General features: G+C 43.2%; 1 protein-coding gene across 1 annotated transcript in view; it reads left to right on the top strand.

The window, feature by feature from the left end:
- Positions 1-14,000, top strand: part of LOC126426594 (neuralized-like protein 4) — a 294,930-nt gene that overhangs the window by 127,408 nt on the left and 153,522 nt on the right. The window contains exon 17 of the mRNA XM_050088488.1: positions 12,990-13,090. Coding sequence (XP_049944445.1) covers positions 12,990-13,090 — 101 coding nt within the window. The remainder of the gene's footprint in view (positions 1-12,989; positions 13,091-14,000) is intronic.

Below are 14,000 nucleotides of genomic sequence, written 5' to 3' on the forward strand. Positions count from 1 at the left end.
GTTTGAACAATATCTGATTAAAGAAATGCTTGTTTTTGCTCAAATTGTACACAATTATTTTACTAAATGTGCAGGAAACAAGATAAGGAGCACAAAAGGTCATGTAGGTATTATATTGTTCCCTTATATTTTTTCCTCTTTGTGTCTGCTGGCTTGTAGTAGTTCCAGTACTGCTCAGAACTGTTTTGTAGTTGTCTTACTGTCGTCAGTACTGTTTGTTTCCGGTCACAACAGAGCGATGCGTACAACTGTGTCACTTCGGCTAGAGCTTCGGACTTCTGGGGTTACGTATCGAGCAAATGAGTGAGGTCGTACAAAACGTTACGACATCCGGTTAATAGCTTGTTCGGCCATCCGTGGAATGAAATCGGTCAGTGATTTGGCATATCGGAGATACCACAGTTGCTTAGCAGGTTTGTGGAGGTATGTGGCATTAGATGTCTACACACGGGCCACGTAATTCGAGTAAATGACGGGCCGCCAATTTGCGTACGCAGTGAAGGTGCCCGACAGCGACCCTGATGCGTTCTGTAGAATTTATGTTAGGTAAATTTGGTCGCCGAGACCTCTACATGAGTTCACTGTAATGCTCCTGAAACCACTGCAGCACGGTTCCGGCTCAGAGACGCGGAGTGTTATACGGTGGGAAGACGTCGAGCGTGAGTGGATGCGGGTGGTTTGCAGCTGTCGGCACGTCTTAGGTCACTTCCAGAGGTCCCGTGCGAGTGCAGGAGAATGTGTCCCGTAGCATAATATCGCTCCGACCAGCCTGTGTCCGTTCACCTCGATGACGGCGTTTGTGGAGACGACCGTCGACCTACTGTAGCAAGAATGCGATTCCTGTGGAGAGCCGACAACTTTCCATTCGTCAACGGTCAAATCCTGACGGTCCTGTGGCCACCGCAGTAGTATAATTGACAATGTTGTCGGGTCGAGGTGTGAACGTGTAGGGGTGATCTACTGCTGAGCTCCACATTCGACAATGTACGACGAACGGTTTGCTCCTAAACACTTGTGCGTGCACCAGCGTTGTATTCTTTCGGCAGCCTCCGAATGTTCTGTGAAGAACTGTGGGTGTCCATCCATTTAGCACCGGTTTCACTGTCCTACCTCTTTCTACAGATGCTCTCAACAGTAGATTTCTAAGATAATTGTTTTCAGGCTGTGCCCTTGGCCAGTCACTTATCTCAATGGATTTCCCAATTTGCAGCCCACGTCTTCACTAGGGTGATCGGCCGACTGTGTCTTCTCCGCATACCTACTTTCGTTACCGCGTCGTGTACGTGCAGCGTGACCGGGCGGCATCCGGGATGATGTGGGGCAGCATTGTGAACTGAACATATGTGTGTCTACTGTGAAATGCCACCTAGAGACAAGTGATTTGAATGGTAGACGGCCATCACGTAAACCACACACACATTCAAAAACTAGAAAGACCAGGTACCGACCATTTAGCACGGTGGTGTCAGCATCATGGTGTGGAGATATTTTTCTAGATGTGGGGTTGGTCATCTAGTCCAAATAAAAGGCAAGCTGGATGGTATCCTGTCATTCGAGATAAGAAAATTGTTCCACGTGGGAGAAAGAATATGCTGTGTAATTGGATATTTCAGCAGGACAGTGATTCAAAACACACTTGTAGTCATTATAAAAATTATTTTCAGATAAAAAAAGTCAAACTTTTGGACTGGCCGAGACAGACGTGGATCTAAATCCTGTTTGAACACCTCAGAGATGCATCGGATCGACGTGTTAGTCGTACAGGCTACTCGAACGAGGATCAATTTGCTGCTGCCTTACGGGACAAATGGTTAAAACTTGCTCTTGACCTATTACGAAAGCTTGTGAATTCGATGTCAAATACATGTGCGCTGTGATAGAAACCCCTAGGTATGCAGTAAAATACTGATTTGTTCTTAAGATTCTTAAATAGTTCAGTTTTATTGTGGTGTTGTTGTTGTCGGCTTCAGTCTGGCGACTGATTCGATGCAGTTCTTCGTGCTGCTCTATCCTGTGCAAGTGTCTTTACGTCCGAATAACTACTGCAGCCTTCACCACTCTGAATCTGCTCACCGTATTCATCTCTGTCTCCCCCTACAACTTTTACCCACCACCCTTTTCTCGAGTACGAAACTAGTGATCCCTCGACGTGTCGTATCGACCGATCCCTCCTTCCGACCTGTTGTGCCACAAACTCCTCTTCTCCCCAATTCTATTCAGTACCTCCTCATCAGTTACGTGACCCAGCCATCTAATCTCCAGCATTACCCCTGTAGCACCTCATTTCGTAGCCTTCTGTTCTCTTCTCGTCTAAACTATTTAACATCCACATTTCCCTTCCGTGCACGGCAACAATCCGCGCAAATAATTTTCTGCCTCACCAGAGGAATGTTTTCCAGCTGTGGAGGTGTAGCCTTCCACAGGAAGTGCAGATACGCCTCACCTGCGTGGCATTTTGGGACGACGACCGGTCTCGCGAGGTGGTCACCCGTAATTCCTGCAGACACGTCGAGGCCGAAACGATTCCGGCAGTTCGCTACCGTCGTACTGCGGAGAGTTTCCTCAGCCAACACTCGGGTGTCTCGAAGGTCGACGGTAGCGCTCCTCTCGACAGTAGCCCGGTCTGCGGAAAAGACTGACAGTAGAAACTGCAGTACTGTGGTGGCTCGTGTGACGAAACCTTCACTGCACAGGCGATAAGGCCGGCACTCGTAAGTGATGCGGATTGTGGGGAATGTTCCAGCCTGTTGTCCGGTTCGTGGGCCACCCGACCCACCTGTACAGGTGTCCTCAGCGGCCGGTGCCTCTGTCAAAAACTGGCCGCAATTTTGGTGGTGGTTGCAGGGTATGCAGTCCACGCCAAATCTTGAAGTTCAAACACTTTTGTAGCACTTTGATGTCGTCTGAAATCTTGCTTTTTCAACTTCAGTTCGATATAGATAAATAGCCAACTTACTGAGATGAGATCGACAGGAGGTGCACAGTGGCTAAGCAGGGATGGCTAGAGGACAAATGTAAGGATGTAGAGGCTTATCTCACGAGGGGTAGGATAGATACTGCCTACAGGAAAATTAAAGAGATCTTTGGAGAAGAGAGCCACTTGTATGAATATCAAGAGCTCTGGTGGAAACCCAGTTCTAAGCAAAGAAGGGAAAGCAGAAAGGTAGGAGGAGTATATAGAGGGTCTATACAAGGGCGATATACTTGAGGACAATATTATGGAAATGGAAGAGGATGTAGATGACGATGAAATGGGTGATACGATACTGCGTGTAGAGTTTGACAGAGCACTGAAAGACCTGAGTCGAAACAAGGCCCCGGGAGTAGGCAACATTCCATTGGAACTACTGACGGTCTTGGAAGAGCCAGTCCTGACAAAACTCTACCATCTGGTGAGCAAGATGTATGAGACAGGTGAAATACCGTCAGACTTCAAGAAGAATATAATAATTCCAATCCCAAAGAAAGCAGGTGTTGACAGATGTGAAAATTACAGAACTATCACTTTAATAAGTCACAGCTGCAATATACTAACGCGAATTCTTTACAGACGAATGGAAAAACTGGTAGGAGCCGACCTCGGCGAAGATCAGTTTGGATTCCGTAGAAATGTTGGAACACGTGAGGCAATACTGACCCTACAACTTATCTTAGAAGAAAGATTAAGGAAAGGCAAACCTACGTTTCTAGCATTTGTAGACTTAGAGAAAGCTTTCGACAATGTTGACTGGAATACTCTGTTTCACATTCTAAAGGTGGCAGGGGTAAAATACAGGGAGCGAAAGGCAATTTACAATTTGTACAGAAACCAGATGGCAGGTATAAGAGTAGAGGGACATGAAAGGGAAGCCTTGGTTGGAAAGGGAGTGAGACAGGGTTGTAGCCTCTCGCCGATGTTATTCAATCTGTACATTGAGCAAGCAGTAAAGGAAACAAAAGAAAAAAACGGAGTAGGTATTAAAGTCCATGGAGAAGAAATAAAAACGTTGAGGTTTGCCGATGACATTGTAGTTCTGTCAGAGACAGCAAAGGACTTGGAAGAGCAGTTGAGCAGAATGGATAATGTCTTGAAAGGAGGATATAAGATGAACATCAACAAAAGCAAAACGAGGATAATGGAATGTAGTCGAATTACGTCGGGTGATGCTGAGGGAATTAGATTAGGAAATGAGACACTTAAAGTAGTAAATGAGTTTTGCTATTTGGGGAGAAAAATAACTCAGGGTGGTCGAAGTAGAGAGCATATAAAATGTAGACTGGCAATGGCAAGGAAAGAGTTTCTGAAGAAGAGAAATTTGTTAACATGGAGTATAGATTTAAGTGTCGGGAAGTAGTTTCTGAAAGTATTTGTATGGAGTGTAGCCGTGTATGGAAGTGAAACGTGGACGATAAATAGCTTAGACAAGGAGAGAATAGAAGTTTTCAAAATGTGGTGCTACAGAAGAATGCTGAAGATTAGATAGGTAGATCACATAACTAATGAGGAGGTAATGAATAGAATTGGGGGGAAGAGCAGCTTGTGCACAACTTGACTAGAAGAAGGGATCGGTTGGTAGGACATCTTCTGAGGCATCAAGGGATCACGTGGATGGTAAAAATCGTAGAGGGAGACCAAGAGATGAATACACCAAGCAGATTCAGAAGGATGTGGGTTGCAGTAGGTACTGGGAGATGAAGAAGCTTGCACAGGATAGAGTAGCATGGAGAGCTGCATCAAACCAGTCTCGGGACTGAGGACCACAACAACAACAATAACTGAGGTGACAAAAACTGAGGAACACCTAATATTGCGTCGCACCTGTTTTTGCACGGCATAATGCAGCAACTCGAATGGCGCGGCCTCGGTGAGCTGTCGGGAATCCCCTCAAGGAATTTTGAGCCGTGTCGCCTCTATAACCGTCCACAACTGCGGTGCAAGATTTTGTGCACGAACTGGTCTCTCAGTCGTGTCCTGTAAATGTTTGACAGGTGGCCAGATTGTTCGCTCGAATTGCTCGAGATGTTCTTCGATCCATTTGCGAATGGTTGCGGTCTGGTGATGTGGTGCACTGTCGTCTGTGAAAATTCCGCTGTTCTTTGGGAATGTGAAGTCCACAAATGGCGGCAAATGGTCTCCGATTAGCCATACGTAACCGTTCCCGTTCAACAATCGATTCCATTCAACATAAACACGGGCTACACCATTACCGAGCCGCCACCTGCTCGTACAGTGCATTGTCGACAACCCGGGTCTGTAGCTTTGTGGCATCTGCGTCACACTCGAACCCCACCGTCAGTTACTACCGACTTAAATTGGGACTCGGCTGACTGGACACTGGTTTTCCAGTTGTCTAGGGCCCAACTGATATGGTCACAGTATATCGTATCTTCCTTAGTCGTCGGCGCCGTCGTTGTTGCCGTGAGGCACCGTTATACCAAGAGGAAAGGCGCGTCGATCTTAGAGCATGAGATATGATGACCTTAAGCCACTGACAACACACAACGGTCACGGTAGCACCTGATTCCAGAATAGCTGCAGTAGTTAGGATCTACCAACTACCCCCTCTCGACCAGGTCCCCAAAACTTAACTCGTAACGAGATCCCTTCGAAGCAAATTGTCATAACGGTCGTCTATAAAGGCTTCGTACAATGAGAAGAATTGTTACAGTTTATGGAATAATAACAGGTACGACCAAACTATCTTTTTTCTTCTGTTTTATTTAAAATAACTTTGTTCACAGTTTTATTTCGCATTCACCACTCATTCACCGAAACCCTTTGATAAAAAGTTTTGGTTGCTTGACACCAAGATTCAATGCTAATGATACAGTTTTTCTCCTTTTCATAAATTGGAGCCTGCTCTCTGCGATATAATAAAAAAAAAAAAAAAAAAAAAAAAAAGGTCTCAATACCGCGTCCCTCGTGATATGTGTATATATTTATGCCGGAATTGACCGCCCTGTAGGTGTAATCAATTTAATGACCACACTTCACTATCCGCAATTTCGTGTAACTAAATGTCCCTTTTTTTTTACTCTGATTGTATACCGTAATTATTTAAAACTCGCCCCTATATTTTTTCACTGCGCACAATTAGCACTTCTTTACTTGTTTATTTCTAAGAGTAAATGAAAAAAAAATGACGCCGCATCATCGGCTTCGTCGATATAAAGCGAAACACCTCAATATGCCCAATTTTACCTCTTCTTATAAGATCGGCTACCTTACTCATTAATTTACTACATATTATTTCCAATAACACTAAACAGGTATCGCCGTTATATTTTAATTGTATTCAAAAGCATGTTATTATTATTATGACCGACCAAATAGTAACAAATCGCGCGGCGTTCGGTTTTAATGGTAGCTTTACCCTCGCCCAGCCTTTATTCATGCAATATTGTATATAAATATACAGACGACCAAAAGATCGCTCTCTCTACGATAACCAATAGAGGCAAATACGCTATTCAAGTTCCATTACATCTATCTTGACTCGAAATGTTACAGTTGTCCTAACAGATACGTTTGTCCCACATTGATTTCTGTGGTTGTTCCACTTATTGTCGCTTATCTGTTAACGCTGACAGCTATACACAAATGCTCGGTAAGTGAAGGCCGTTCGCTGTTGCAGTGTGTGTGGTCAGATGCAGTACCTGAAATTGGGTATTCTCACCATGCTCATGACACTGCGGATATCAGAATATTGAATTTCCTACCAGTTTCTGAACTGCTCTCCCTACTATTCCGCATTCAAAGTCTGTTAACTTCCGCTGTGTAGTCGTATTCGCGAGGAAAAGCTTTTCACTCTAATCGGTTCACAGTACACCGGCACAGTTTAAAAGTTGCACCCCAGGTGCAGTAACTTAACTCAGGCACACAAGTCTGGTTCAGTTGAAAACTCACTGCAGATTGACTTTTTTGTGGTAGGGGCGGTTCTTATAAAAAGTGGTGTAGGAACAAACTGTTGTCTTGAAAATGACATGATGCTTTACAATTTGGTTAGATTGTAATTTACTGTTTTTGATGAAATACAAGAACCAACAGAATTTTAAATGTACAAAGTACATGGACATTATTTTTCTTCTGCATTGTGAATCTGCTCATTTACACGTATGAGCACTGTATTGCAAATTATGGTAAATTTTGTGTAGTTATTAATTACTAAATTAATTAATAATTGCTGTATGTCAAACTGTACAGAAACATTAAGCTAACAAAAGTGTATAGTTGCATTTTAGGATGAAAAGTGGTAGCCTCTATGAACCTGAAATTCAGTCGACACACAAGATAATTAATTTCAGAAAAAATACAATGTATTACTTGAAAGCTGGAAGATTGTGCTGGAGAATGGTATAGGTCATTGTATAGAAATACAATACAAAATCAGTACTCATAGGTATATGAATATTTTCAGTTAATGATGCTTTGTAATCAATGTGCTCTCTTGCCAAACTGATAACACTGTGGATTCAGAACAATCAAATGAATGATTTGATTGATAAAGTTGGATTTAGCGCTAAGCCTGCCTATGAAACTGAAGTTTTCATGTGTCTACTATACGTACTACACAAATGTGTATTTTGGAAATATAATGAATTTGGGAAAAATTTGCTAACTATTGGGGTAGGAAAACAAAACGATGGGGGCTACCAGACTGCTTTGTCTGAAACTCCCCCTTCCAGTCCCACACTGGTAGTCTGTGCGCCTGAGGTCACAGTCGGAAATATTTTTCCTCCAGCTTGTATTGTGTGTACCTCCCTCGGGGTGCATTTTTTGGCCGTACGTCAACTGGGTCTTTCTTGCTCCTTAATCTGTCGTGGATTGTTTTGTGCAGTTAGTCCTCATTTTGTGTAATCACGCTGTCAGAATTTACCCTCATGACATGACATTTGTGTGTGTGTATTGATACCACTACGCAAGTGATACACTGCCCGGCTTTCAGAGTTAATAATTCAGTTAGTGGGGCAGGGGTGTTGATAACTTTAAAAAGGCTTGGCTGCTAACAGTTACATATTGTCTGTAGTTGTTATGGATTTATCAACTTAATTATGTAATTATGGAAAGTTACGAGGGTAGTTTGAAAGGTTCTCGGAACGTATTAGAAAAAAAGTACATACATCACTGAAACATTTTTTATTTTTCCATGTAGTCTCATTGTAGATTAATGCACTTCGTCCAACGATGTTCCAGTGCCTTGATCCCATCTCAAAAATGAGTTTCCTCCAGGCCTGCAAAATAGTTGTCAACTCCGGCTATCAATTCTTCACTTGAAGTGAATGTTTGTTCACCAGAAAAATTTTCAGTTTTGGGAAAAGATGCAACTCTGATGGAGCCATATCAGGTGAATAAGGCAGGTGTGGCAGCAATTCGTACCTTAGTTCGTGTAAATTTGCCACGGCGATCTGGCAAGCGCGAGCAAATTCATGCATTTTCAATTGGTGATCCTCCGTAACCATTTTGTGCACTTTTGCAATGATTTCTGGAGTAGTGACAAATCTCGGTTGACCACTGTGAGGACTATCATCTAAGCTCTCCCGACCAAATTTAAATTCATTTGTCCACTTGGCATCAGGTGAATATGAAGGGGCAGAATCCCCCAGTGTATTCTGGAAATTGCAGGAATGTCCTTTTGCTTCCATACCTTGCTGTTCGAAGTACTTAATCACTGCTCGAATCTCAATTTTTTTCGCATCTTTGCAAATCACTGTGCGGGAACAACAACAGAGCCACGTCACCGTCACGGCTCTCTTCCGAGAGCACTGACGTGGCACGTGTTTACAGCCAACAGTCCAACGAATATCACACGAACAACTTGCTACGTCAGCGCCAACCTCTCGTGGTAATTCTGAGAACTTTTCAAATCACTGTCGTACTAAAGAACGACATTTTTCAATTTGATGTTTTAAAACATTAGAAAACATATTGTTTACATTTCAGTAATCATTATAGATTGTAATGATTTTCTTCACGAGTACGCACTAAACCTGTTTGTGGACGATTCCACCACCACAGGTTAAAAGATAGTAACAAAACTGCTTTGAATCCAAGCAATGTCACAATCTCGAGGCACCTGTCTGTAAGGTGTTGCAGTTTTCGTAATGAAGTGATGTCACAAGATGTTCATTTGGCCTATCTATTCATCTTAATAATACACGCACTGATTCGATGATAGTAATGCCCGTCTTCTTCATTATTGTTATTAATTTCCCCCGTCCCCCTGCCACGAGTAAAGTGTTAAAGGCGGATGAAATTTTCGGTGATTTTGTGACATTATCTTCGTTTGGTGATTTTATTAGTCTTCTTAGGATTCAAAAACACTGCGTATATCGTGTTTTTTTTAGTAGTTTTCCCAAAAATGCAAGCAAATAGATGTTTTGTCTGTTCCTTTGTCGATTGTTAAGTTACGATAAAGACGTGTGTGGCACAGATGGTGTCGTTCAGTTAAATGGCGAGTGAAACAGAAAAACTAATTGGGTGGAAGCGTTTGTAAATGTTCCGAGTACTAGTAGCCCAGATTTGCTTAGCACGATTGCAGTAAGAAGGAAAATGAAAAAGTTAAACTAATATTTAGCCATTTGCAGGTAACCTGAAGTTTTTATTTACAGTTGTTTTTAGTCCTAGAAAATCTTCTTTATTTTTGGCTAAAAAGCAACTGAAATATTGCGTAGAGGCCTAAATCGGGCTTCTGACGTCTAAAAATTTTCCGGGGCAGGGCCACCGTGACAGCCCCTTCTCCAGGTTGTGGCCACTTCTCGAGTCGGCATCTACAGACAGGAAGGCCAGGTAATGCAGATCCCACTACGGGACGCACCCACTTGTAACGAGGGCAAGCGTAGCAAAGATGGAAGGAGAGGCACCAGAGAGGGCAGTTGAGAAATGGTATTACGGCTCTTCTCGTTTTTTCTCCCGAGCCTTAATTTCACTATTGATGACTCTTCCCCCTGACGTATGAGGTTTCCCGCTGCCTGTCCCTGACCTCAATTGCACGGTACGGGCAGCGGACGAGCGGCAGGCGGTGTGGGCGGTAGGCGACTGCGAATCTCCCACACTACTCTCTCCCGTGACTGCCACGTTAGGGGCTTCGGTCTCTGGCGAGCTGCAGTCGGTAAATCGGGCCTCTCCGATCGATTCTTCCGCAGAGACGGAATTGCGAAGTATCTTTCATTTTCTGCTAGCCGTCGGGTGTATTGCAGCAGGAATTCGATTTTTGGAGGACGAGCCAGTCGCACTGAAAAAACCTTAAGAGTGACGATGCCATGAGTGACTTACGGAATTGTTTCCCGAACTGAAGAAGTGGCTGGGAGAGGACAGCACTTCCAAAGTAACGAAATGCTTCGAGACGATGTCGAGGCTAGTTTCAGTTCTTCGGCATAACATTTTGTGGGGAGGGTGTCGGAAAATTGGTTCGTAGGTACGGCAGGTGCCTCAGACTTTACAGGTGATCGTAAAAAAGTAACCGCAGGCGTACACAGCATTAGTACTCCTGCCTCTATTTCTTAACATTCACCAGCCTGTCTGAATCTCTTCCCCAACGAAGAAACTATTAGTCCTGGAACACAGGATAGTTTCTTGCTTTTTAATGCTTTAAATAATGAAATACTGCTCAGTTAAGTTTTTGCACGCACAGCACAGTGGGTTTCAGGGATCCATTACCATAGCAGCTGTCAGAAATTATGTGGCAAGTATGGAGGGGGTTCTTGGGGGCCCTCCCCCCAGAAAATTTTAAAAATTAGAATTCCGATTCAGGCCTCTGACCGCTACATTCCAGTCACTGTCTGACTCTAAATAAAGAGGATTTTCGAGGAATAAAAACGATTGTAAACGAAAAAATCATCTGAAGAGGAAAAAGCTAAAAATTAGTTTAGTAAATATCAAGGGTGCTTCAGAAACATTTCTGTAATTTTCAGATACTGCAAAAGCAATAGACACTCAACATAACTAAAGCAATACTTATATATCTAAAAACACAGATGATGTGACTTACCGAACGAAAGTGCTGGCAGGTCGATAGACACACAAACAAACACACACAGAAAATTCAAGCTTTCGCAACAAACTGTTGCCTCATCAGGAAAGAGGGAAGGAAAGGGAAAGACGAAAGGATGTGGGTTTTAAAGGAGAGGGTAAGGAGTCATTCCAATCCCGGGAGCGGAAAGACTTACCTTAGGGGGAAAGAAGCGCGCACACACACACATCCATCTGAACATGCACAGACACCAGTCTGTGTATGTGCGGATGGATGTGTGTGTGTGTGTGTGTGTGTGCGTGTGTGTGTGTGTGCGCGCGCGCGTTTACCCCCTACTTTCCCCCTAAGGTAAGTCTTTCTGCTCCCGGGATTGGAATGACTCCTTACCCTCTCCCTTAAAACCCACATCCTTTCGTCTTTCCCTCTCCTTCCCTCTTTCCTGATGAGGCAACAGTTTGTTGCGAAAGCTTGAATTTCATGTGTATGTTTGTGTTTGTTTGTTTGTTTGTTTGTGTGTCTATCGACCTGCCAGCACTTTCGTTCGGTAAGTCACATCATATTGTGTTTTTAGATATATTTTTCCCACGTGGAATGTTTCCCTCTATTATATTCATTTAAAACAATACTTATGATCTTATTTTGCACTTCTTTAACAGTGTCTGTGCCTACAGTCATGCATGCATGCATGCATGATGCATGTATAAAGAAATGACATTGTAAAATAAGTATTAAAACCCAGACAGGCAAAATGACAATAATCACGTTGAACACACTGTCTGATTCTTTCTGTTGTGGGAATCCGAGTAATGTTGCAAGCGTGAGGGGATGTAGACAGTGTGGTATGTGTATATTTAGACCAGTTTGTGGGATGTCCACGGGCATCCCTAGTGGTTATTGTGACCACACGCAATAGGCGGGAAATACGGGGTCGAGTCCCGGCCTGGCAAAAACTTTCCTGTGTCACCAACAGGCAGTACATGTATACCTAAAACAGCTGATGACAAAGAATCAACATTGAGTAAATCCGTTCTTATATATGCTGTTTTTATGGATTCTAAAGAGACAAATAAAACAACTGAAGACAGATGAAATCACAAACTTACAAATAATTTCAGGAGTGTATAATAATTTAATCCTCGCACAATTAAAAAAAAAAAAAGTTTAGAGGGACAGCCATTGCTATAATAGTGCCAGGGTGGTGCGCATTGTTAAATACAGATAAATGGGTGCACCGCACATATTGCGATGTCACCTGGACAGAAAAATCACAACAGCTTATGGGCGAATGCCTCAAACCTCGTGACGTCGCTTGCTTCAAAAGCAATTTTATTCCTCTTCTTTAAACTCTCACATGTTGAACAAGAAAATTTTTGTTATCGCTGAGCATAACCTGTCTTAAAAACCTGTGGATTCGTTTGGATTTGCTGCCTACTAAGGAATGAAATAATTACAGTGTATAAAACATTTCAGTAGCACACGGTTAGTGAAATGTAAACAGTGTCTTCTCCGATTTTTCACTTCTCGTAACTCTGTAGTGAATGTCATACTTCTGTAACAATTATGGACAGTCTGTTGATATTTGGCAACTGTGCGTTACCATTGTAAAGTGAAATAAAGTCCTGAAATCTGATGTAACTGGTGCAGAACTGGCTAGAAATCAAGTCTCCTCATAACTCTGTAATATTTTTCAGAAAATTTTCCCGTCGGTGCCATATATCTGGCCCTCATCTCAGGAACATAAAGTGAGCCTGCCTGATGAGTTTCTACATCCTTTGGGAAAACCTTTTCCTTCACCGTATCCAAAATTAGTGGCAGGGGCTAAATTATGCTATAGTGTCCACCACATCTCGGCATATACATGCTGGGAATGTTGCAGGATATACAGAGCCTGTGTATATAAGCCACTCCGTTTATCACAGTTTGCTCCTGTCTTACGGCTGTACGAAGTTCACTTGCTCACTGTTTGTAGTACGTGTCGATAGATATTATTCGTTCACATCCGTACGGCAGTGTACTCACGGTATTTGTATTTGCGAACAGCTGACAACGGAGACGACTCCGACGACCGTGGGCGGCGGCAACGCGAGCGAGACGCTGGGCCCGAGCAGCCAGACGGCGGTGCCCGCCGACTCCTGCCACAGGTGAGGCGTGCGGCGGAGGGCGCGTGCGGACTCGAACGGGGTGACCTCCTCCCTGTCGGACGGCACGGTGTTTGAGAACGTCGGTCGTGCTGAATTAGACTCTGTCTTCTGCTGTGACATCTTGAAAGTTGTGGATCGAGGTGGTCAGTCAGAAGGAATATGTCTGGACTTGTAGTGTTTCCTTTCCTCGGGGTTCTGCCGTGAAAATACAAAATAGAAAATCTGATTGGGTTTTGAATTTTGATGGAATAAGTTACGGATAAGGCGGACTTCGTATTACTGATTCAGATACTGCTGTAATTTGACCGTGAATGGCAGACCGGTTCCGGAACACTACAAAAAGGGACTGTAAGGAAATAGCATCAGAAATAAGTTGAAATTTACCTTATAATTCTGTCAGAAACGTAGTATCTATTATAATATAGTCTTTGTGGCTGCGTCTGGAATACTTCTCGATTTTCTTGTAGGATGTCCTTTTTTTCATTGTTCGCCGGTCCTCTTGTTCTCCGTCTGATGAAAATTTCTTGAAGTTCTCACTGTCTGGATTAATTTATAAATTTAGCGATAACCATTGCGAATCACTACTGAAATAACTTGAAAACGCCGTGTGTTCGTTTCGTAATATAGTTTTAATTTCCAATTAAAATCACTCTTTAAAATCAACGCCGAAAAATACACGTCTTAAACGTATGAAGACAAGATAACAAGATAGTAACGAACTAGTTCTTAAAACAAGCACCTACGCGAAAGTAAAAAAAAAAGATCAAAATTACTTACAAAAATCTGTCGCTGGTGCAGCGCTCTTCTGCATGCGCGATCGTAAATCACATCTTTGCCCTGGTGGAGGCGCAGTAGTCAAAGTACTGTTACATTGCAAACGGCTCTCGGCTCAGTCCGGTGCCGATAGTTC

The sequence above is a fragment of the Schistocerca serialis genome, chromosome 11 (assembly GCF_023864345.2).
Source record: "Schistocerca serialis cubense isolate TAMUIC-IGC-003099 chromosome 11, iqSchSeri2.2, whole genome shotgun sequence".
Lineage (NCBI taxonomy): Eukaryota > Metazoa > Arthropoda > Insecta > Orthoptera > Acrididae > Schistocerca > Schistocerca serialis.